Raw genomic sequence first — 25,982 nt, 5'->3', positions numbered from 1 at the left:
ATAGGTAAAACAGACTACTGTATATAATATTATTAATCAATAACTGAAAGTACACAATAACAACTAACTCTTACAACTACAGTACACAATATTAATGTTACAGGTATGCATAAATTACATTATATTACATCATGTCACAGCATTACATAACATCATTAACTCTATTATAGATATGAAGGAGGATTAGCATTTGTAATAATGGCCTAGTTTTTGAATTTTCATTTTATCAACAATGGATCATGAATCCAATAAGAGGATTCATGATCCATTCATGATCCATTGCAGCTAGGTGTTATCATGTTTTTCGTAAAGCTTCCAACCCAGATGATTGACCTTTATTAGTTTTGACAATGTAGAATTTCATCAGATCCTACCAGATCAGCAGGACTTAACACAATTCAAGATTGGATCTGCCAACAGTGTGATGAATTCATGATTGTTTTTATCATATATTGTCCTAAATCAAGATGTCAGTTTCATCACTTATATATATAGTCATGCGAGATATCATGTTATTCTTTTATTTTAAGGAATGCTTTACTTTAAAAAGGTTTGCATCATGCAGTAAAGTAGATTATATCTTAATCGCAGTAAAGCTAAATTGATCTTAGCTCTAGAGAATAGAATAGCTATAATCAGATCAACTTACCCTGCCATTCACTAGAATTGACACATATAAATTCAGCTTTTTTCCTTCCACTGCTATATGGAACAACTTGCAACCAGAGACTTTTGAAGCTTCATCTATCACTGTGTTTAACAACCTTATAAATGAACTGTAAAATTGTAATTAGTTAGCTGTAGCTACTTATTTTGATTTGTATATTGCATTTATACTCGCTGTGCGAGGTCTTGCAATTATATAATAATAAAATATATGATTGCTCTATTAGAGTATCTCGATCTTCACTGAACAGAAAGACTAGCTCCTCCCCCCTCCCTCTTCCCCGAACAGAAATGAAAGCAGAGTGCCATCAGACGTAGTCAATAGGTACGGCAGTGCAAAAACTTTCTGCTTGATATTGTACGCATACCAGGTTAGGCCACTCCAAGTCATACCTTAGTTTCTGGTCACTCCCTAGCCAACAAAAGGATGCGGGCGGGCGGATGATCAGGACTTCAGGACTATCATAGACTCTTACATATACACCAGTAATACTGTAATGTTATTAATTTTGCTCAATTTACCCATTTCATATTGAGTTTACAACCAAGCTTAACCAACATTCTTATAGCATAAGTAGTTTATAGCATAAGTAGTTAATTATGCTTCTGCAAAGTGCACCAGGAAAATTGCTGATGGCTAGCTACACTGCTGAGCACAACAATGTGTAGCTAACACTAAGGAAAGGTCTGCTCATGTAGCTACTTTTGCTTTACAAATGAAATGTTTCATTAGCTATGTCAGGAAATTATTATTTATTAGCTAGCTAATAATAATCCAAAACTATATTAACACATCAGAAACCTTTTCAAATGTGAAGTCTTCGCCAACTATATATGCATGCGTTTCTAGCCTTCTATACAGTAAACCTTCAGTAAAGTAGCTGTCAAAGTTTTGAGTTGAGTTGTTGAGTGCTCCAGGCTAGTGTTTTTCAGTGATCATGTGGGAAAGCTAAGTTAATGTTTTAACTAAGGGATGCCATGCACTTGTTAATTTAGGACCATACTTGCAATTATTTAATCATGGAAAAGTTGAAGTTTGAGCTCACCAAATGTTACCGGATTTCTAGTCAGTATATCAGTGATCAGTGATAAGGAAGTCCAAGTTTAGATCCACTAGAAGAGTTACTAGACTAATCATTAGAGGACCACATCTGAATTGTTAGGAAAGTTTAAAGCTATGGTATATCTGATCATTAGGCTATTGATCAATGCTACATGCATACTGTACTGAAGTTACTTACTGGCAACAGAAGCATTACTAATAGCTATATAGCTAATCAAGGACAAGTCAAAAACGTTATAGTAGTATCTGTCTATTCTAGTATTAGAGTTAAGGGTAGTGTGACTGCTCTATTAGAATCCCTGACTGCTCTATTAGAGTATCTCGATCTTTTGCAGTGTTTAAAAATCACTGTCCTTGGTCACGTACACTTAAGCGCCTGTAATATTAATAATAGTCCTCATAAACTGGGGTTCCAGTTTTCCATGCGGGCGGGTGACCAGAAACTAAGGTTTGACTTGGTGTGGCCTTAGCTATACTCAGATGGTACGATTTTCCGTACCATACGCGTATGGTTGTACCGTACGCGTATACGCATATGGTATGTACCATACGCGTATGGTACAAAATACGCATATGGTATAGAACAGTACCATGAGATATATGTAAAAAGCATTGAAAATACTGTACACAAAAATCAGCACACTGTCAACTTCTTTTGCTTATATCTTTTGATAGGAGCCACCAATTGGGGTGGGCCGGGGTTTGCACTAAAATGACCCTGGAAAATAGCACAATATTTGTCATACCAATGAATGCATAGAATGTTAATTATTTAATTTAGTTGGAAATCTCTAATTAGAGTATCTCTATCTCACATTTGCTACACAGAGTTGGCTTTGGAATCATAACTCAGTGGTTTGTAATTCGATTGTTCTGTACTACTGCAAGGACTTTCTACGATGACTATTCCAGCTACATACCCATTTTCAGCTCACTGCTCTAAGCGGTTTGCCTGGTAGGCGTGAAAATTATTGGTATTTTATTCACGAATCTCGATCGCACAATTGTTACACACCTTCGGTTTCGTATCATATCTCCATGATCTTTATCTCGATTGCTTTCAAACCACCAAAAGGCACTCCTACAATGGTTGATCTATCCACAAAACGATTTTCAACTCATTCCATGAAGTGGTTCACCCTGTAGGCGTGACAACAAATTGACCTTGTTTTACACGAATAATTGATCATAACTCCTGAACCATTCATCGGATTTGCACCAAATTTGATGCTAGGATTCGCCTTTGGACTCCCTTTTTGTGTGCCAAACTTCAAGGCGATTGGAGTACGCGTTTGTGTTTTATAGCAATTTTTGCAAGTGTGCGAAAACACGAAGTAAAAAAACGAAGAAAAAAAACGAAGAAAAAAAATCGAGACTTTGGCAGCTCGTATCTCGGAAATGGCTGGAGCGATTTCCTTCAAATTTGGAATGTATACTTCCCTGGCTGGTGGAAAACTCTGCTGCAAATTTGGTTCCAATCGGATAAGGAATCACCGAGATACAAAGGTGTGAAAATGACGTTTTCTTTCTTCCTGTAAATATACTCACGGTGTGGCGCGCCGGCTTCTTGGGCCGCACGACGCACTATCGTGTGTCTTGATGCGAAAAGTTTGAGAGGGAAAATTTATTAGAAACCATCACTCATCAAAATTTTCTGCCATTAAAATTTAGTTAATTAGTTTACAATATGATCAATTTACAACAGTGCAAAAAGTGTATTTCTTAAACAGCAGAAATATCTTGATGTTCAATTTCACCAATTGATGTATCACCTGGATAAAACAATTAAATTATAAATGATTCAAATAATTAGGTATATCTCACTTTTATAAGAGCTAACAATGTTTGAGTTATTTTCTTGTTGACTGACATTTAATTTGCTCTTGTCCTGCGGTTCATGGCTTGGATGACGTTTGCCATTACCTATATAGTAATGCACTTAAATCAATACCGAGTTACAATAATTGCATAGACATGACCAGTGGACTTACAATAAGGACTTCACAAGCAAAATCCTTTATAATGTGTTCAGTGAATTCTTGGACGAGTGAATTAACCAGTTAATGTTGTAATGTTTTTAAGAAAGAGGTACTATTTTACAATAATAGCTATTTATAGTTGGTTCGTGTTCACCTGACCCCCATAATATTACCAAAGTGTGCTCACCCCCAGTGGTTCTGTACTGGAAGTAGGGACCCGCCGATTAGGGCTGGGCGGTTTCTCGGTATTATAGTAATACCGCGGTATTGCAATGAAACGATATCTGTATCGCGTAGATTTCGGTGAAACGATAATATCACGATATCGATATTATTACGATTTTTAGTGTTTGTGACAGCTTATTAAGCCCTTAAGGTTGTTATAATGCACCTCAAATAATCACGTGATACTACTGCAAACAAGGACCTAGTACTAGCTAGTCAATTTTTTTTTACAAAGATCGAGATACTCTAATAGAACAGTCAGCTAGGATCGAGATACCCTAATAAAGCAGTCAGCTACTCTAATATAGCAGTCATCTTTAATAACCGCGATAAATAGTAATATCGTGATATATTTCTGCACGATATATCGTGAAGCGAAACTCCAATACCGCCGATTATGCTCATAATTTACCTATTATGCTATGCTGCACTGCTCAAAAATTTACCTATTATGCTTAAATTTATGCTCAATACTTACCCATTATGCTCAAATTATGCCCAATTATTTATGCCTCAGTTCTCATGCTCTGCTAATAATTTCCAATTTATGGATAAATAATAAGTGAGTGAAGCACAAACTTACTTGTCAAAATGCATATCACAGAAAAGATCGATATACTCTAATATAGGGTCCGCAATCTGAAAAATCAACTTTCACAAATCAATCCCCCTACCATTGTGGGATGTTAATTGTAGTATCCCATTGCTAGATCCACCATGAAACCGGAGGCACAATTGTTGTATTCACAGAACTATCGATTTTAGTATTTCGTGAGATGCAAAAAATATTTTTTAAATTTCGTGCTCCACACAAAGAACAGGATAGAACTTGCTGCTCAGCTAGGTATTATCTAGAGTTAATGTAGTTAAAAAGTACGCACAGTAATAAGCAAATGATTCATTGGGTTACCGGCACAGGGTTGCTTTCTCTCAAAAAGCAGAAAACAAAACATGAATTTTCAAATTCAAACTGCCCTACCAGCCAAGATAAGAAAAGCCAACTCTTCCTCATAGTAATGTGATAAGGTTGGATGCATAGTCTGTCTATGCTGTTAGTCTGGAAAGGATCTGAGACTTCTCACCATCTGGGTGAAGAACGTCAAAATTTTCGTGCGTCATTTCTAGGGATTCTCTCAATGGTACCAAAGTGCTTTCCAGTACTTCTGATGCCACACTGGTCACTTAATTTTGTTTAGAATGATGATAAAAGATGGTTCAAAACGTTTGGTAGTAGTAGTAGTAGTTGGTATTTCTGTGATTTCATATGATGCAGTATACCAGCAGCTCCACCCAGCTCGAATCAAAAATGAAAGATTTTGTGCATTTTTCGGTTTGTTTTGGGATGTTTTGAAGCATAATAGTGATGTAGGGTGATCTAGTGAAGATTTGAAGCTACTGTGGAGCGTGAGAGGTGAAGTCAAATTTGGACGATTTTGCTGCCTCCCTTGATGCGTAGCTTAAAGCGAAGCGTGGAAGCTGTGGATGAAACAATAATTGACAACTGCTATTACCAAACGTTCAGGGACATCTTTTGCCATAGTTTTGGTCTATAATTGATGATTGTTGTGGCTGCAGAAGCGCTGGAAATGGCTAGAAAGAGCGACACAATTCTTTGATGCTGCAGAAACTTTTGATGTTCGTCATCCAGAGACATCACTATTTGGGAGTACTTTTAGATAACAAGTTGTCATGGACCCCTCACATAACTTCAGTGTCCAATAAAGCTAATCGTCTACTGGGATTTTTGCGAAGAACTCTCCACCATTGTCCACCTCACTTAAAAGAACATGCATATAAACAGATTGTCTTGCCATCTATTGAATACTGCTCTTCTATCTGGGATCCACATCAACAATCACTCATTCACAAGTTAGAGATGATACAACATCGTGCTGCACGTTTCGTGTTAAATAGACCTTGGAGAAGGAATCATAGGGACAGTATAACTGAAATGTTAGTGGAATTAAAATGGCCAACACTGGAAGATCGTAGGAAACAGGCACGTCTGATGCTGTTGTTTAAGTTTGTAAACAAATTAATTTATTTTCCAAATCAGTATCTGCCAGTGTTATCTCCTGCAACAAGTACCAGGGCAAACCATCCCTTGAAGCTATTACAGTTGTATGCCAGAACAAATCGATATAGTAACTCTTTCTTACCAAGATCAATACCAGACTGGAACAATTTAGATATGGAAGATCTTGACAATATAGACTTACTTACTTTCAAGAACTGTTTGCAAAATGCATAGACACTAAAATTTTGTTTTTGTACATTAGCGATTTACCCAATGGGTTTTGCTAATCAATAATAATAAATAATAAATAAATAAATAAATCCAGATGGTGAGAAGTCTCAGATCTTTTCTAAACTAACAGCATAGACAGACTATGCACCCAACCGTATCGAAACACTATGAGGAAGAGTTGGCTTCTCTTGCCCTGGGTGGTAGGGCAGTTTGAATTTGAAACTTCGTATTTCTTTGTCTGTTTTTTTTTCAAAGAAAGCAACCCTGTGCCGGGCGCCCAGCAAATTATTTACTTATCTGTGCGTAGTTTTCAACTACAACAACTCTGGACACGATTTGGCTAAGTAGAAAGTTTCATCCGGTCCTTTGTGTGGAGCACGAAATTTTAAAAATAAATCTTGCATCTTGTGAGATACTGAAAATGATATTTCTGTGAAGCCAACAATCGTGCCTCCAGTTTCATGGTGGATCAAGCAATGGGATACTACAATGAACATCCCACAATGGTAGGGGGATTGATTTGTAGACGTTGATTTTTCGGATTGCGGACCCTATCTAATAGAACAGTCAGCTGTGTGATTGTTCTATTAGAGTTACTGACTGTTCTATTAGAGTATATCGATATTTCTGTGATAACTATTTTGATAAGCAAGAATTCATACTATTACACAAATATTCTTCCTATTATGCTAGCATTATGCTCAATGCTTTCAGACACCTATTATGCTCATAATTATGCCAGCATAATCGGCGGGTCCCTAACTGGAAGAAGCATGTTTTCATGTTTCAAACATGTTTGCACTCATTATTGTTCCATACTAATTGTATGGAACACTTTATAGCCTCATAACCCATATCACTTGTATCAAAGTGCTTTTTGATGACATAAAACTTGAGACTAAATGTTTGGGAAGCTGGTCCACATAAAAGGGAAAATCCACCTTTGTAATTAGGACACTTTTGGTTAGTCCCAAGGTGTCCTTAATGCACAAGTTTCATTATATGGCTACGGAAAAACACCTTTCATACTTAAGCTGTAAGCTTGGGTATGGTGTATCATTTGGATATTGAACTGACATATATCCAAAACTGAAAAGTAAAGCCAGATTTACAACCATTGGAACTACATATCATTAGGGTATTTAATTGGTGACTACCTAATAATAACACCTACATCAAAACAGCTACGTGTATATAGATCAAAATCTGCAGAGTGGCTGCATTGTGCATTATGTGTATATATAAATGTACTGTATGTGCATGCTACATCATTGTATTTTTATTATTGTTGGTTGCACTGCATGCTATTATAAAGATTGTCATGTATCATATTCTGCACATGGACATCATACATAAAATGGCCATGTATGGCTGCATAATATACATATATATATTTATTTAATTTCAGCTTACATACTTTCCATGCTGGCAAGTAGAGTGGTTTGAGATATGGTTTTGGCAGAGTGTGAATTTATCTACGAAATATACACCAAGAAAGGATTTAACATCCACGGAGGTAACATTTGGACTGTTTACCTTAACAATAGGACTTGGAGTCTTCCACTTGGCTGGGTATCCAATGTATTGTTTTATTATTTCTCTAAACTAAATGGAGTCGAGCGTATACAATATAATTATATTATACAATAAGTATGCACATAGACTAATATGTGGTTTATATGTAGTTATCAACACAAAAACAGCCAAGCTGTATAAAACAGTGCAGCCTTCAAAAGTCTGGGTGAAAAAGTTGCGAGTATAAATGCTTAGTATAATAACTGAAAAAGTTGTATGAATGCTTAAATGACATAAAAAGTCATTGATAATAAAATTACAGTAATGTAGGTAAATCTTGTGCCCACAAGCACACACGCATAATTATGTGTACTTGTATTGATGTACATATATCAACTACTGTACACTACATACAGGTACATGCCTTATAGTTACACGCACCTCCTCATTCCGAAGTACATATAGTATGAATATAAAAAGTCCCTATAATGTAGAGAAATATAATAATCATTCATTTTGTAGTATGTACTGTATACAGGTAGCAGCTGATTGACATTATGCATACTTAGATATGAGGAGCAGCTACTGCATGTATATGTGTATGTTAATATGTGCAGTGGTAATATGTGATTTGTAGCACCCACCTGAAAAGAATTTAAAACAGTAAAAATCCAAGCAAATACTAGGTAGTGTTTGTTCACTGCTATCAATCCAACTATCCAAGTGAATCCCAAAATTGGTTGCAGAATCACAATGCCCCAGATAAGTTTTCTGAAACATACAATAATGTATATAGCTAATGGTTTATATTTCTTTACACATACAGCACATGCGTATGTACTATGTAGCCACGTGCATCTTTATTATGTGCATGTCATTTAGCATATCTAAGGAATGGTGTAATGTCACTACAGCAGATGGCTTAGATGCTTAGACAATGACAGGGATTTTGTTAGAATCCTCACAAAGTACACAATCTTTTATCAAGGTTTGTGACAAGGCTGTTGAGTGTGCAAACATGAAGCATTCAAGCTAAAGCATTCTCTATGCCATGGTCTAACTACACTTGTACATAATAATTATATTATTGTCAAAATCCAATTAAATTTTGATGCACACTAGAACTATTAAATATAATGTGTGTACACATCTGATAGTACCTAGTGCATATATATGTACATAAATACAGTACTGTACCAGATATAGGTGTTACTAACTTTCCCATGTCAACTTTGGTGATTTGCTGATTCTTTATTTTCTTTCTTGATATCTTGAAGATGGTATAAATTACCAGCAAGAGGATGCCAGTGTTACACTGTATATGGTCTATGCTAGACATAGATTGATAATCACAATACTCACCACAATGATTGATATAACAGGAGCAATGAATCCCCATATGATACCATTCTTTTCTGGCAACCAACAGCTACAGATGGATAATTTATATACCAATATATATATATATAGTACAACTACAAGGGTGATGGATTAGGTCTAGTAGATCAGACAACAAGGGATCAAGATGCTCCAATAAAATGGTCAATTACTCTAGCATAGCAGTCAGTTGTTCTATGTATGTAACACATGTTATAAATCAAAGAAGCATTACAGTTATGGTTTTTTTAAGAAAACAAAGTAACATTACAGCAGTGTTGCCTACAATGCTTAATTGCCTGACCCAAACCCAGATTGCTTCATCCAAGTGCGCTGATACTATAATATACATTTGATTCTATAAACAACACAAACTTATGAGGCACCAGCTGCAGGCATATGATAGTGAGCACTTCTCAATAACTGGTGACCTCCACTAAAGCTTTGTGTGATTGAGGTACTATAATAATGAACTACAGGAATTTTACTCTCACAATATATATTATATAGTTATACAACGGCCACGAGTGCTCTGCCTGATATAAACGCACGAGCCTGAGGGCCGTCAGGCCCGAAGGCAAGTGCGTTTATACAGGCAGAGCACGAGTGCACGTTGTATAACTGTTATGTACCATTCACCTAATAAGTGGGGAGAGTCTCACAAGACAGCTGTAACACTTATAATGGCCAGGTTTCTAACATCGATTGTGGGTAACCAAGCCTGACGTTGCGATGACGTTCCACCTGCAGTACTGCAGCCACCTGAGATATTGAAAGCTAGTACGCTATGGGTTATATCACTAACCTGCATTCGCTGTTCCACTCTCATCATGTAGTGCTCAGCATGCCAGCGTGCCATATAGACTAAGCACCAGACTAATCGCCATAGTGATTCTCTCGAGCGAAAAAAAGCAGCTAAATAGACGGTTTAAGTAAACAAAACCTAACTAATGATATTAGTCTAATTCTTACTATTCACACTGACTAAACTCGAATCTGGTGGCATGACAAAACTGGTTACCACAATCGAACGTAAAGGTTAGTATTATTTAGAATATATATTTTTTATTTTTTTTATTTTTATTTTTTTCCCGGGCTTGATGGACTGCCCTTGCCTACCACCCCCAGCACATAAATGGCCTGTGCTGGACAAACCGGGACTTTCTTAGTCCACGGCAAACTGAGACTCTGCCCGAATCAGCTCCACAATTGGGGGAGTCTTAACATAGTGACCGATGGATGAGCGGGTTCCGCGGATGCATTGTATGGAGGACCGCAAGAGAGAAAAAGATAGACAACACCTTAACCACCCCATGACAACAGAGTAATCATCGCCCCACTTATTTGAAAGTTGACGAGCCAAGCGTTGATAAAAAAACAGATGCCTCATGAGCCAAACCACCAGAGGCAGACATTACCAGGGGGGTAAAAGAGGCATGCTCCTCCTCACGAATTCTCTGAGCATACGCGCATTTCTTAATGTTCTCGTGCCTCCGATAACAGGAGGCCAGTGATGAGGACGCATTAGAAGCAGCCAGAGGGTTGAACACCCGCACATCCACAAAACATCTTTCACTTCTTCCACCCCAGTCATTGTCGAAGTGGACTACAGTTTAATCTGGGCTAAGATGGCACCAGACTAGTAAGGTGTATAAGTACGTTTATATATATGTAGACTAGAGTTGTGGCCACCCGCGTTGGCTTTTTCGATCGCCATTGGCTGCTTGTAAACATTATACGTATTGGTGACGTTATGGCCCACAATCGACCTTTACATGTCAGGCTATAAAAGAATTCGAGTGATCTGTGTAGTGTCTTTCCACCTATTAGGTGAGGTGTCGTAGTGGTCTTCGCCACCGGCACTTGTGCTATGCTGCACAAAACCGCAGCCAGTGCAATATCTGTATATTGCACTTCGGTCGGTGCATTATAACTTATAATGCACTCGTTGTGGTCTACAAAACCGCAACCAGTGCGTTATAAGTTATAATGCACTCGCTGCGGTCTGCAGCAGTGCAATATACAAATTATGGCACTGGCGGTGCCTTTGAACTGCCCACGCAGAGTGGTACATATATATATATAGACCACACATATCACTATTGTGAATACATACACTGTCATTATTACCGAAGACTTACATCTTGTCATCATCATAGTGGTGATATGATAGTCCAGCTGTAATTGCCACTATTGGTATTGGCATTCCTGTGTGTGAGGTAAAATGTATCTAACTTCATACAACTGTGTCTAAGTCTTGCCAAACGTGACAACAAACAAATTGTATATTGTATAGATTTAGTGATGCAACAATTATTATAAACAGAGGAGGGAACCAGTCATCGTTTATCATTGTACCCAACAACTGTGAGTGCATCAACTTAGTTTAAAGTGTTAACATTAATGTTGCATTTTTCAAAAACAAGTATTTTACAATACAGCATATGTATGCATACCCCATCCAATCATACTATAAAATCGCAAACGTTTAAAGAATCCATCATAGAAGACTTGTGCCAACAGAACATAGATGATGATCCCTTCACACAACATCCAACAGAAAGCAGCCAGAAAGAAATAATGGAGCAAAACTGTCACCACTATACATGCTACCTGTATATAAACAGCATGCATAATAATATTGCATATGTGGTACTCTTTATAATTATATGGTACAATAAATAACATACTATGTAAAATATACTCTTGAAATCACAATACAGTGTAAGAACACTACATATGTACATGATCCCAGTTGTGCATAAACCATACAACCATTGGCATTTATGTGAAATAATTTATTTGGACAAGAAACTTACAAGAATCATTACCTATATTGTAGCAATGAATAAAATTACGTTTTGATTAAACCATGAGGCTCAGTTGTAAGCGACACAAGATGTTTTACTGTAACGTGGCACAAGTAAGCAAATCACATACATATTAAACGATGTAGAAATGCTGCTGCAGCCATACAACCCTTACATGATACAGAGCTTAAATGCACCATTTTCTCATACTGTACATCATTACATACACTTTGAAATTATAAGTGCATTACTGCTAAAAAATTGTGTGTGGTTTATTTTTGTGGGTCTTACTAGCCATGAAGTATTTTGATGCTTACAACATTTACATTTCTGAAACTATGTGCTGTATATATGGTACGTCATGTATCTCAAAGTCAATGCAATATATATGTACATATACAGTAGACGATTTTTACTTTATTATCACCAGCAGTTTCTATTCCACTAACAAATACAACCAGCCCCAACAACAAAGCAAGAGAAAGGCTCATATGGATCATATTCTGCTCAGCTTTGAATGCAGATTTCCTACAAAAGATATACTTACATACATAACACAAGTGTGCTGTTCAGTAAATACGTACAGTACATGCAATATTTGTAGTCTTTGTACCTGAATAGTAATATGATGATTATGGTAGCCAACAGACAAATGATGGAAACACCACAACCAATGTAACTGACAATTGATAAAGATTGAGCATGAGTTCTATGTGTTTTCTGTAAATATGAAGATGTACGTGTGCAAATTGTCAGTAAATAGAGATTCAAGTATTTAATAGTTTATTTATGGAATATAAAAACAGCTACTGCAAAGTCATACTTTGCACAGATTAACCTGCTAAGGACATGTTTCAATGACATAATGCTGTAGCTTATCCTATGTACATACAGTACATTCATATGTGGCTAAATGGTAGATAGTAAAATTACAGAGCAGGCACACTGTAGCATATAGTGTACTGAAGAAATCTAGATGTTGTGGATACAATGAAATGATAGGTCTACAGAAATCATATGCTTTCAACACTCACTTGTGCAGCTCCAGTAGTATCCACTAGTACAGCAAAACTAGTGAGGTGTTTAGTAACACATGTTATGGTGGTAGAGTTTGTGTTCTCAACATCCAAAAACACTCCCTCTTCAGACCATCCTCCAGTGTCATCACTAAAATTAATATGAAACATATTAATATGCTGTAAGGGAACTAATATGCAAATATATAAAAATTATAAAATATCACCAATTGTACATTACATGTGAATGCATATTAACTTTATTTGTCTGAACATCAATAGACATACTCTATCTGAAGACTGGCATTCCAAAATACACATCTTGGTTGTCCACTTGAGGGCTAAAGTACATACACACAGAAAGGTTAGGAATGTTATGATACAGTAGCAGCATATTGTGCACACTGACTACAGTGAATAATAAGCACCACATCCAAGTTTTTATTTTGAAAAGCATGCAAAACAGTGGGTAATAGACAAATGAGCATACCCTATAAACAGATGTGTTGCATACTGTTCTACACTGAGGTCTATAGCCAAAAGGGATAGGCAGTGGAAATGGATACTCTAATAGAGCAGTCACATTTTATACTCAATAATGTACACAGCTGCTTAATTTTCCTGGTCTAAAATTCTAACTTGGAGCTTCTAAAAATAAATATCTTCATTGGGGGTATGTCCCAGCCCTGTCCGAAAATGGCATCCATGGCTATAGTGTGCTTCAATTTCACAGGATAATTGTTATTGCCAAACTCCACTATTTGACCTCCATTCCTGCTAAATAGTATAGGAATATGGTAATGGTGTTCACTAATTATAATGTTTGATGATATTTTGTTTCATTACAATACAGCACTCCATAATATTGTACAGTACATTGTAAATAAATCAGTTTGTTAACCATTACAGGTGGTGTGCTACGTGTTTCATGCAATTCAACTTTAATATTGCCTTGTATACAACTATTATGCATATTATACTTACATTTTTCAGTTTAAACATCAGTCTAACATAACCATCTGGTGGTAGTGAAATAGGTTCTAATGATATTTGACTGGAGATGAGTTGGCCATAAAGTTCTATGACTGCGGTGTTGCTGTAATAGAGAACACTTTATGCACTACAGAATATCATACAGTACGATATGTATAGTAGGGACCACAAAGGAGTAGGCGTGGCCCACAAAATAACATCACCCAAAAACCAGCCTCAATTTTACCTGACGACAATGAGGCAGTATTGGTTAGGTAAAACTAAGCCCAAACAAACTTTCAGATCGACCCAAAACACTTTCAACAAATTGCTACAGATTTTTAAAAAAATGATTTAACAAAGTTTTCTACTGACTGCGTAACTGACTGACTGACTGATGCCTTCAGATAAGCGTAACTCAATAACGGCTAAGATTATAGTTGTACATGCTTGATTTTTCACTGTTCGACGTTGATTCAGCCTGATTGGCATACTGCAGTGTGTACAACACATTCTTCATGAACTTACCAGTGTCCTCCTTTGTGTCCCATTCATCTTTGCTGACAGCAAAGAGTGTCAATTTGGCGGTAGCATGTAATGGCTTCCCTTCGTAATGGAAATCATCCATCTTTTGCATAGTGGCTATTTTGATTGCAGAGGTGCTTTTCGAACAGTTCTTGATTTGTACTGCTGTGTAACAGGTTGAACATAGCCAACAATGGAACGTAATGGATACTTCACTTTTCAGATGATAATTGATATAACTAGGGCATGCAGCACCATTTCTTTCGGTATGCGTGGATTGCAGAGGTGCTTTTCGAACAGTTCTTGATTCAAAATGTTGTGTAATGGGTTGAACATAGCTGACAATGAAGCGTAATGAATACTTAACTTTTCAGACGATAGCTGGGGCTTGCGGCACCATTTCAGATGCGGTACGCATGGGTTCACCAGTCAAAACAATTATTTACAAAAAAGTTAACAAACAAGTATGCAAAAAAAAGTGGAATTTTCAACTAGAATAGGGACCATAGCACATCGATAAAAAGTACTGATACAAGCTGTAGTGCACAATGTTAAATCACAGTAAAACAATAAGAAGTGTTATACCCCTACTGTGTATTTCCATTGGCACAGTAGGGATATAACACTTCTTATTGTTTACTGTGATTTAATATCGTGCACTATTCCAGCTTGTTTCAGTACTTTTTGTCAATGAGCTATGGTCCCTACTCTAGTTGAAAACTCCAATTTTTTTGTGTACTTGTCTTACATAATAATACAGTGCTTTCACATACATAAATACTATACGAAAATGTGTGCTAAAGATATGAGTATTAAATCATGCATGCAGTGTACAACACACCATTATCAATTTCTTACTTCAGAGTTCTAGCTGGTAAAAAGCTGGCAAGATTTTGAGCAGCATAATTTGCGACTGGTACCAGAGCTCCTACAAAAGTTTATCGACATGATACTGTTCAATAACACTGCAAGATAATAATAGGTATGTCAAAATTGTGGTTGCTTTTCCCATAATATAGCCACATTGTCAGTGATAATGAGATGCAAAATTCAGTGTAGTACAAGATATTATTGTAATAATAAAGACAATAACTTTCTCAATGCCAAAATACATGTTGAAAAAACATATTTTGTGACTGGGCCTTTGAAAACAGGACATGTGGGCACAAACTACATCCCGTCATATAACAGGCCATATTTCAGGGTTAGAATAGAATATTTGTATTCTGTAACTTTTATTATAAAGTCAATAATATATTTAATAAAGGATAAAAATTGAATGACAATAGTACAGTGGCAAAAATAGTTATGGATGACAAATGTTGAAAAAGTAGGCAAATTTTATGTACCCACATGCCCTGTTTTCGCAGGCCCGGTCACACTTATGTATACTGTACTTTACTAGACAACATGGTCATACCTTCTACCTCCATTTGATATCTTAATGAAGCATATGGAATGTATATCTCAGCATTTTCTGTCTTAAATTTTAATTCACTGGGTGAATGGAAATCATCCACTGATGGTAGCTCAAAGCTGACATCTATAAAAGAAGTAAAACTCATGTTTATGTTCACCATTACAAATATCTCTAATAGAGCAGTCAGTGACTCCTGACTCCGAGGCAAGCACTGACCATACAATATCATATATCATTCCAAGCTACTAAACTTTCACAGATCTTATTAGTTATATAACACATAGCCCTACCAAAGTTCTTTGCACTCAGTGTTACACTAGGTTGTTGATTTGAAGTTACTAACAATGATCGGAATACATTAGCAAAATTGTCGATGTTTTCAAGAAGAGACTCTGCTTCCTAAATAAAATAAGCAACATAGAAAAAACCTATAATTATAGATTATCACAAAATTTACACTTTTATTAGTTGTTCGTACTTATGTAGTGTTATATATACTAATACGTTGTAGCTTTCAGTGTTTTATTGTACTAAACTATTGTATGCTACTACTAGTTACGTAGTTACATACTGTGTCACTTGATTTTAAGCAGTGCACAAAGGACAAATGTTCAATGTAGTACAATATATTGTAATAATAATAAAGTTATAATATGTAGACCAAGACAGTTGATCACTCAGTTTATCAACGGATCACTCAAGCAGTACGTGATTGTATCAGTAAATGTGACCAGATCTGCGAAAAGGGGTCTTACAGCCATTCCAAATTTCCAAGTTTGACGAGTTATAACTCATCATGTGTTTAACCCATTGTCTCAGTTGAGTGAGTCAGTGTCACTACATCACATGCACATAATTGTGTACTTACATGTGATAAGTAGCACCACGAGTAATAGCAGTGGCTGGTGTCATACTATGGATTGTAAAGTGCATGCAATTGGAAAAGCTATTATAAGACCCCTTTTTGCAGATCCGGTCACAAATATGTGTAGCGACCACCGCAAGCAAAGCTACGGTATTTAAATGTTTAAAAGTGTCATGCTGTGTTATCGTGACTATTTATGGTAGCGTAAATTTTTCTAGAATGCCTGGTGTACAGTGTAGTTGTAAAAGGTTTATCAATGATCATTCACCGCCAACAAAATTTACTATAAAACTTCCTTTTAAGCATATAAATTATTTGAATCAATCAATATTTTATGAACATAGTTTCACCTTATTAATCCCATCATGAATGTAATCATATGAGCCCCTATTAGAGTCATTCAAAAGATTGCTGATTGTAGATGATAATTCCTATTTGAGATAGAATACAACTAAAAAATAATATATATGCTAAGGAATGGACATAGTTTTCTACCATACAAACTTGTATTCCATGCAGAAAGTATGTGTGCATGCACACACACACACACACACACACACACACACACACACACACACACACACACACACACACACACACACACACACACACACACACACACACACACACACACACGCATGCATGCACTGTACACACTCATGTAAACACATGTACACTGTACATTGCTTGCATATGCACTGCATACATGCTGCTGTTTCTCTACTGCCCTATACAGATCACTCAGCCATTGAAAAGGAAGGGACAGACAAAAGCAGTATAGTGCACACCTGGATGTTACTTGTATTTTAATAATGATTCCCATTTAATAAATGATGTGTGTATATATCATAGTATTATACAACTGTACAAGAATGCACGTTAGATGACAATATTTATTCAGTACATCCTAACATGATATTACAATTAGTTGCACGGTTTACTATTATTGTATATGTATGTATATAATAGTACCTTTGCAATACCAGAAGCATTTGTGTCTTCAGTGTATTCTTGAATGCTGACAGTATGAAGTGTAATGTTATATAAAGTTAACAAATTTTTAGTTGTTACCTTATGATAGTATGCAAGATATCATTAACTCTATGTAAGTCATTTGGTACCATGGCAATAGTTGTATTTGTTAGAAAAGCCAGCTGAGTACTGATTGATAAAGAGTCCAGCAAACTTGGTGATTGTGTTATATCAGACATGTCTGTGTCATTGCTCCCAATGTAAAAATCTTTTAATTGCTTTGAACTATTATAAAGAGCAGAAATTTCAATAGAATAACAGTTGTGAATGTTCATTACTCTCCCCCAAGTGCCATTCTCATTGCAGTCTCTAGTCACTAAACCTTCACATGTTTTAGAAAAAAAAACAATATGTACTGCCAGTAAGTAATTTGTACATGAGCTGTTACTACACAATACTGGTGAATATCAAGCTGTATAGTGTATTTTAGGAAATATATACATACCTACATATGTATTCAGTAAATGATACCAATACAACCAAGAAGCTCTGACTAACAACCTTGAGCTTTCGTATTATGGTGGTATTTTGCTGCTTGGTGGTCCATGCGGAGTGGGCAAAACAATGTCTTCTTTCTTCTCTTTGGCGGGTACTGGCTTAAAGTATTGAAGGATCGACTTCATCTCAAGTTCAATCTTAACACCATAAATAGTATATTCTTCATACGAAGAATATACTATCTATGACTCAACCTGGTCACTCAATGTGCTCATGTGATCATCTAAAATAATTGGTGAAAAAAACTTTGGCGAATTGAACACTATGGACCTTATCCACAATGACGTCAAAGCACAAAATGGCGGCCAATAGTGTGGGTACTTTTGTACCAGAGCTTTTGTACAGAGGATATTGGGAGAGATGGCAGTTCGCTATGTTAACATTTACATACTGCAGCAAGGGGCAGGGTGAGGCATAATTACAAGACAAATGCACGTGGTTTTGCGTCAATAGCAAAACTTAAGTTTGGTTTCGTCTGGTGGGACTATTTCTCATCACCACATCATGCTAACTAGCCTTTTACCTTTATTATCCAATAGTTCCATGTCATGAAATCCACAAACAAAGCTCATTTTAGTGATTATGTATGAAGTACCCACACTAAACATGGCCATTTAGTCAATTATGACATCACTGCAGATAAGGTCCATTCGCCAAATTCACCTAAAGTTTTTTACCGCCAAAGTTTATTACTATACGGTACCAGGCTCCAAAGTGTGTACCCCATTTTAGAGGTCTGGATTCACCCCTGTATAGTGATATAATTATTGACCAGCTTGTAGGAATCTGATTGACACATGTGATGTAGCTACCCATATTAGTATTCAAGGAAGGGAATCCTTTATGGCTTATAACTAGTAGTCAAATTACTCACCAATTGAATCATTCCCATTACACTTTTGAGTAGCAACAGAACCTGCTGTTGTGTGTGGCCAGAATATTAACCATGTATCATCAACCTCTGATAGACATCCATGAAAAGTACCTATTATCAATATAATTACGATCACCAAAGTGAGTTACGACATTGTACAGTATATGCACACGTACACGTAGCTACTGTACCATTTATACTGTAATATAATGTTAACAATTTAGCTCATCAAAATGCACACTGTTGGTCGTATCTGTACTGCCAACACTTGGGCTATACAAATGATTGTTACCCTTACCAGGATCCACATTAACATATGAGCATAGTAAGTCATCTTGGCCACCATCAGAATTGAGACTGTATACTGTAGGACACACATCCTACAAAAATACATATGTGCATACACTTAGTAATTATGTGATCTTAAAGGGAGTATAACATTACTGTAGCATAGTACACTTTGTGCTTAAATACTACCTGTACACCCTGTACATACAGTGTATGTACATACCTCCATACAATACTGATCTTCACAGTCAAGCTGAACATCAGGATATCCATCACTATCGGAATCCAGACCACACTTTACCCCGTCACCAGTATATACAGGTTGATGACACTATAACAGATGTACAAGGTATTCACAACTTCACCAGCAAAAAGATTCAAACAATATAAATATATGTGAGACAAACATGAATGATTACAGTACTGAGAAAATATTTAAGTATACTGTACAGTATGTTAGTGATTGCAAATTACAGTTAACCAACACTCTCTTACAGATAGGCCTACACATTCAGTAATAAGTGTCAATGGTAGTGCTGAATTGGATTTGGTGGCTACATACATGACTAGCATATATGTACAACTAAATCGCCAAAAATTTGATTACACATTCATACATTTAATTTTTTTAGTAGCTATGTTAAGAAGTACAGACATTATCATCACAATGCTAAAACAAATGATGCCAATGTACACTGTAAAACGTGACACCCCAAAAATTTTAACACATCCGTATTTGGGATTGAGTTCACCATATCTGACTTCTGAATCGTACACTGCACATGACCAGTAGTATCAATTGAAATGTATATACCACACAAATAAGACAGACACACCTGATAACCATCATCAGTCCTAACACATGGAGGTGCACTAGGACCAATACAAACATGCTTCACTGAGTTGGGTCTGATGTTCCTATCACAACTACACTGAACTGAAATAAATACAATATGCAGGTGATTACTGTATACTATTGTACTGTCTTACAATCAGGAACAAATCCAATAACTTCAATACTGTTATCTCTTGTCATGTGATGATTTGTCAACCATGCAATAAAGGAACTAAATTCACTATTATTGTCTGATTGTGCATTCTCATCACTTCTAATATCACAAATACATACTGCAAGTATCACATCATCATTGTTTATGAAGTGTTCACCTCATCACAGAAGTGATAATAGCTACCGATAATGTGTTATCTGTTGACAGTGTAATAGTGTTGATATCTACAACCTCATAGTTCAGTATGTGAATGTAGTTGTTCACCTACAAAACAAACACCACATTAATCATGCTGCATACTGTACATATATCCTAATAGTGTATTGATATGCACAGACATGCTCAGAAAAATTACAGTGTTTAATATGTATGTATGTTGTATATGTATGGATGTGTTAGCTGACCAATTTATATAGAGACAATGCATGTTGTTTAGATGGTCTTAATGTATGAAAATCATGTTTTCTTTCTTTCAGTCAATATACTCATGGTATGGTGTGGCGGCTTCTTGGGTCACATGACACACTACCATGTGTCTTGATCTGTATTTCTAAAATTAGATAATTCATTTTTTGTTCTTGAATAATATAATTATTTAATATGTGGTGTAAAGTTGTTGATACAGTTGGTAGTATCAGGTGTGCCTTGTTTGTCTTACAGCAGGTAATAGTAATAGAGACATTCAGTGTAGTAATGAATTGTATTTTGTGTTCATACATGTATATGACAAGTACAGTATGGGTTACTTAAGAATGCACATAGACTGAGTATTATTCTTTTATACGGTACATACAGCAACGCACATAAGTGCTAAGTCTGTCACTAACCAGTGTTTCAAACTGTGTGCTATTGCTGTTAGCCATTAATTCTGCTTGTGTGACTATCACAGAATGAGATGACAGGTGTGTGGTACAGCTAGAGTAATCCACATCCTCCCATTCTCCAGTCTCATTGCATCGTCTGGACACAGTCACACCTGATCTAAAGCCATGATGAATATCTGAACATCGATGAACAGATGTTTTGCCAGCACTTTGACCAATCCAAATTAGTCCACCAGCAATACTTGGCAGACAAGCAACTATAATACAAATTGGCTTATTGTACTGTTTGAGCCATTAAATTATGGCTAACCTGAATTGACCTGAAGCATAATTGTAGCATTGATTTCTCTTTGTAGTAAATGGCATCTATACTCACCACTGTTTTCAACTTTAGCACTTTTAATAGTTAACGAATGATTTAAGCCAACTAGTTGATAATTACTTTCTTCTCCATCTGGCAGGTCCAGTCCATTAAATGTCCACCTGAATGCTACATTGTTTGGATGTGCAATGCATCTGAGAGCCACCTTCTCTCCTTCTAGTACAACAATATTTGATGAAATAGCTCTGATTGTATTTGAATCTGGCTTTCCCATGGACAATGCTAATGAAAAACACAATCTACTGTTACTTTTATAGTGCACTTTCATACAGTGTGCATAACATAAAATCTTATTAGTGTTAATGCCATATACACACTGTATATATAGGAACTAATATTAGGCAATGTGCCTGATAAAAATTTAAAGACCCGCAAACAAGAAAGAATCAGTCTGTGGTTAGTAATAATGTAGCTGGACAGCATATACAGCAGGGGCAGATCTAGGATTTATAAAAGGGGGGGGCTACTAATCTCTTGGGTAGAGGTGTGCAAAGCACATTTCCCAGCATGCGAAGCATGTTGGAACTAGGGGGGTCTGGGGGCATGCCCCACCAGGAAATTTTTGAAAAATAGATGCTAAAATACTGCAATTTGGAGACATTTCCACATAATATTTTCTGCCTGAAGATATTTTATCTAATGCAAAACAGCCAAGCTGTAAAAAAACAGTGCGGCCCTCAAAAAGGCTATGGTGAAAAAAGATGTGAAATCCAAGGTGGCGGCCAAGAAATGGCTGTGATGGTAGGTTAATGGTAAAAATTTTAATAACGACAATTCAGGTGAATTTTTGTGCCACTTGGTCTTTGCACAAAATTCACCTGAATTGTCGTTGTTAAAATTTTTACCATTAACCTACCATCACAGCCATTTCTTGGCCGCCACCTTGGATTTCACATCTTTTTTCACCATAGCCTTTTTGAGGGCCGAACTGTTTTTTTACAGCTTGGCTGTTTTGGATTAGATTTCATTTCTTTTTGTATTTGTATACCCCAAAGCCGGCCTATGGCCGGCTTTAGGACTTTTTTAACCTGTCTTTTTTTCTTTACCACAGGAGGAAGAAAAGATGAAGCAAATGTACTTTAAATATTTCTGATTTTATCAGTAATGTACAAATTATATTTAAATAATACATTTATTTATTACAGAACTCTCCATGGTGGTTTCTTTGTAACTGAACACTCTACAAGGTGACTTCTTCTAGCTTCTCTCTCTACAGGGTGAATTGTTTGTAGCTGAACGATCTACAAGGTAACTTCTTCTAGCTGATCTTTCTACAGGGAGATTTGTTTGTAGCTGAACTCTCTACAGGTGATTTGTTTGCAGCTGAACTCTATACATGATGATTTCTTTGTAGCTGAACTCTCTACAAGGTAACTGATGTCTCTACAAGGTCACTAGTTTGTAGCTGAACTCTCTACATGGTGGTTTCTTTGTAACTGAACTCTCTACAAGGTGACTTCTTCTAGCTGATTATTCTAGAGGGTGATTTGTTTGTAGCTGAACTCTCTACAAGGAAACTTCTTCTAGCTGATCTCTCTACAGGGAGATTTGTTTTTAGCCGAACTCTCTACAGGTGATTTGTTTGCAGCTGAACTCTCTACATGGTTGTTTCTTTGTAGCTGAACTCTCTACAAGGTGACTTCTTCTAGCTGATCTTTCTACAGGGAGAATTGTTTGTAGCTGAACTCTCTACAAGGTGACGTCTTCTAGCTGATCTTTCTACAGGGAGATTTGTTTGTAGCTGAACTCTCTACAGGTGATTTGTTTGCAGCTGAACTCTCTACATGATGGTTTTTTTGTAGCTGAACTCTCCACAAGGTAACTTCTTCTAGCTGATCTTTCTACAGGGTGATTTGTTTGTAGCTGAACTCTCTACAAGGAAACTTCTTCTAGCTGATCTCTCTACAGGGAGATTTGTTTGTAGCTAAACTCTCTACAGGTGATTTGTTTGCAGCTGAACTCTCTACATGATGGTTTCTTTGTAGCTGAACTCTCTACAAGGTAACTTCTTCTAGCTGATCTCTCTACAGGGAGATCTGTTTGTAACTGAACTCTCTACATGTTGGTTTCTCTGTAGCTGAACTCTCTATAAAGTAATTTCTTTTAGCTGATATCTCTACAAGGTCACTAGTTTGTAGCTGAACTCTCTACATGATGGTTTCTTTGTAAATGAACTCTCTATAAGGTGACTTTTCTAGCTGATTATTCTAGAGGGTGATTTGTTTGTAGCTGAACTCTCTACAAGGAAACTTCTTCTAGCTGATCTCTCTATAGGGAGATTTGTTTGTAGCTGAACTCTCTACAGGTGATTTGTTTGCAGCTGAACTCTCTACATGATGGTTTCTTTGTAGCTGAACTCTTTACAAGATAATTTCTTCTATTAATCTCTCTACAGGGCGATTAGTTTGTAGCTGAACTCTCTACATTCTACATGGTGGTTTCTTTGTAGCTGAACTCTACAAGGTGATTTCTTCTAGCTGAACTATCTCTTTCCATAGTTGCATGAACTCCCTACAAGGTAACTTCTTCTAGCTGATCTCTCTACAGGGTGAATTGTTTGTAGCTGATCTCTCTACAGGGTAACTTGTTTGTAGCTGATCTCTATACAGGGTAACTTGTTTGTAGCTGATCTCTATACACAGGGGCTGATCTGGAAATAAATCAAAGGGGGTGGCTGGCTTAGTTTCATGCTTTTGCTAGTTTCTTATACAATGAACACTACCATATAATGAAGTGGGGATTTATCAAAGTGTTTGTGTTAATAGGTTCAGTGTGTGAAGCACACTCAACATGCTCTTACTAGGGGCATCTGGGGCATGGCCCCCCAGGAAAATTTTGAAAATTGCCCTCCTGAGATTGAATCTGGAAGTAATTTTGACTGAAGATCATAAATGTAAATTTTGTGCTGGCCACTTGTATATACTGAACCTAAAGAAACACATGATAGTGAGCTTGCTAGATGGAAAACTCACTGCAGTAAATTCTGCACAACTTTAATGGATGGGTCTCTGAATGTTGAACAAATACACAGTCAAAGAGTTTGTGACTAAACATAACAGAAAAATGTGTACTACAAGTGTTTTATATGATTAGTATGAGTACTTTAGCTATTAATGCTTTGATTTGCATGTGTCAGTAAAGTAGTTCAATTCATGATGGGTGGTTAGCCACCTCATCCACTCCCCCTGTATCAGCCCCTGATACAGGTTACTTGTTTCTAGCTGATCTCTTGAATTCTCTTCAGTGTGACTGCTCTATTAGGATGACTGCTCTATTAGGATGTCTGCTCTATCAAGACACACGATAGTGTGTCGTGCGGCCCAAGAAGCCGGCGCGTAACACCCGTGAGTATATTGACAGGAAGAAAGAAAACGCAATTTGCGCATCTCCGTAGCTCTGTGCTGCCTTGATGAAACAAGACGATTTTTGCTGTGGATACTCCCTCCAACTTCAGCGCTCCACATTCCAAATTTGAGCGCAATCGCTTCACGCGTTCCCGAAATATTCGACTTCAAAAATTGGCTTATTTTCTTTTTTTTTTCTTCTTATTTTCTTCCTCTTTTCGCACACTTACAAAAACTGCTATAAAACGCGAACGCCATATCCGATTGCCTTGAAATTGTGCACACAGAAGGGAGGTATAAAGGCGCATCTCGGTACCAACTTTGGCTGGAATACGATAAACATGCAAAGAGTTATGAGCGATTATTCAAGAAAAATAACACCAATATGTAGTCACGCCTACAGCGTAAACCGCGTATGGGAAGAAGCTGAAAATCGGTGGGTGAATAGGTTAACTATAGAACCTCAAACCTTTGTGGTTTGAAAGAAATCGAGCTTAAAACCAGAAAGATACAATGAAAAAACCAACAGTGTCTAACAATTATGCAATCGAGATTAGCTATTAAAAATCGACTGCTTGCCACGCCTACCAGATAGACTGCTTGGGGTAATTCTTTGAAAATCACTGTTCAGATGGAGTAATCATCTTAGAAAGGCTCTTCAATGGTGTAGAAGAATCAGACTTAAAGCCTCGGAGTTATAACACGAAATCCAACTTGGTGCAGCAAGTGCGAGATCGAGATACTCTAATCATAGGCGGCGGAAAGGGGGGGGGGGGGGGGGGCTAGGGGGTTAAAGCCCCCCCTCGGTCTGCTGAGGGGGGGGGGCTTAGCCCCCCCTCAGAAAATCCTTACATAGCTCGCTACACACTGACTAGTATTAGAGTGACTGCTCTATTAGAGTATCTCGATCTTTATCACGGTTTTCAGCCCCACTCCACGAACTAAGCCCCCCCCCCCCCCCCCTCAGAATGATATCACACCGAAATTATCTTTCGTGGAGTGGGGCTGAAAACCGTGATAAAGATCGAGATACTCTAATAGAGCAGTCA

General features: G+C 36.9%; 1 protein-coding gene across 1 annotated transcript; it reads right to left on the bottom strand.

Annotated features, from left to right (window-relative positions):
* Positions 1 to 3,377: 3,377 nt before the first annotated feature.
* LOC136249710 (adhesion G protein-coupled receptor L4-like) lies at positions 3,378 to 21,815 on the bottom strand. The gene is made up of 29 exons (XM_066041805.1): positions 21,518 to 21,815; positions 21,211 to 21,464; positions 20,541 to 20,647; positions 20,364 to 20,482; positions 20,210 to 20,310; positions 19,597 to 19,704; positions 19,384 to 19,465; positions 19,086 to 19,196; positions 17,753 to 18,035; positions 17,654 to 17,699; positions 17,032 to 17,112; positions 16,107 to 16,215; positions 15,817 to 15,939; positions 15,255 to 15,324; positions 13,884 to 13,995; positions 13,188 to 13,240; positions 12,918 to 13,050; positions 12,497 to 12,603; positions 12,300 to 12,411; positions 11,530 to 11,686; positions 11,215 to 11,281; positions 9,059 to 9,125; positions 8,914 to 9,011; positions 8,341 to 8,467; positions 8,138 to 8,179; positions 7,718 to 7,786; positions 7,599 to 7,656; positions 3,554 to 3,652; positions 3,378 to 3,501 (listed from the first exon to the last, which is right to left on the bottom strand). Exons 1-29 carry the CDS (start codon positions 21,801 to 21,803, stop codon positions 3,452 to 3,454), a joined length of 3,231 nt encoding a protein of 1,076 aa, XP_065897877.1. The 5' UTR covers positions 21,804 to 21,815; the 3' UTR covers positions 3,378 to 3,451.
* Between the last annotated feature and the right edge of the window lie 4,167 nt (positions 21,816 to 25,982).

Source organism: Dysidea avara, chromosome 1 (assembly GCF_963678975.1).
Source record: "Dysidea avara chromosome 1, odDysAvar1.4, whole genome shotgun sequence".
In the NCBI taxonomy this organism is placed as follows: domain Eukaryota; kingdom Metazoa; phylum Porifera; class Demospongiae; order Dictyoceratida; family Dysideidae; genus Dysidea; species Dysidea avara.
The sequence above is the reverse complement of the archived record's forward strand: the minus strand, read 5'-3'. Positions and strand labels throughout refer to the sequence as shown.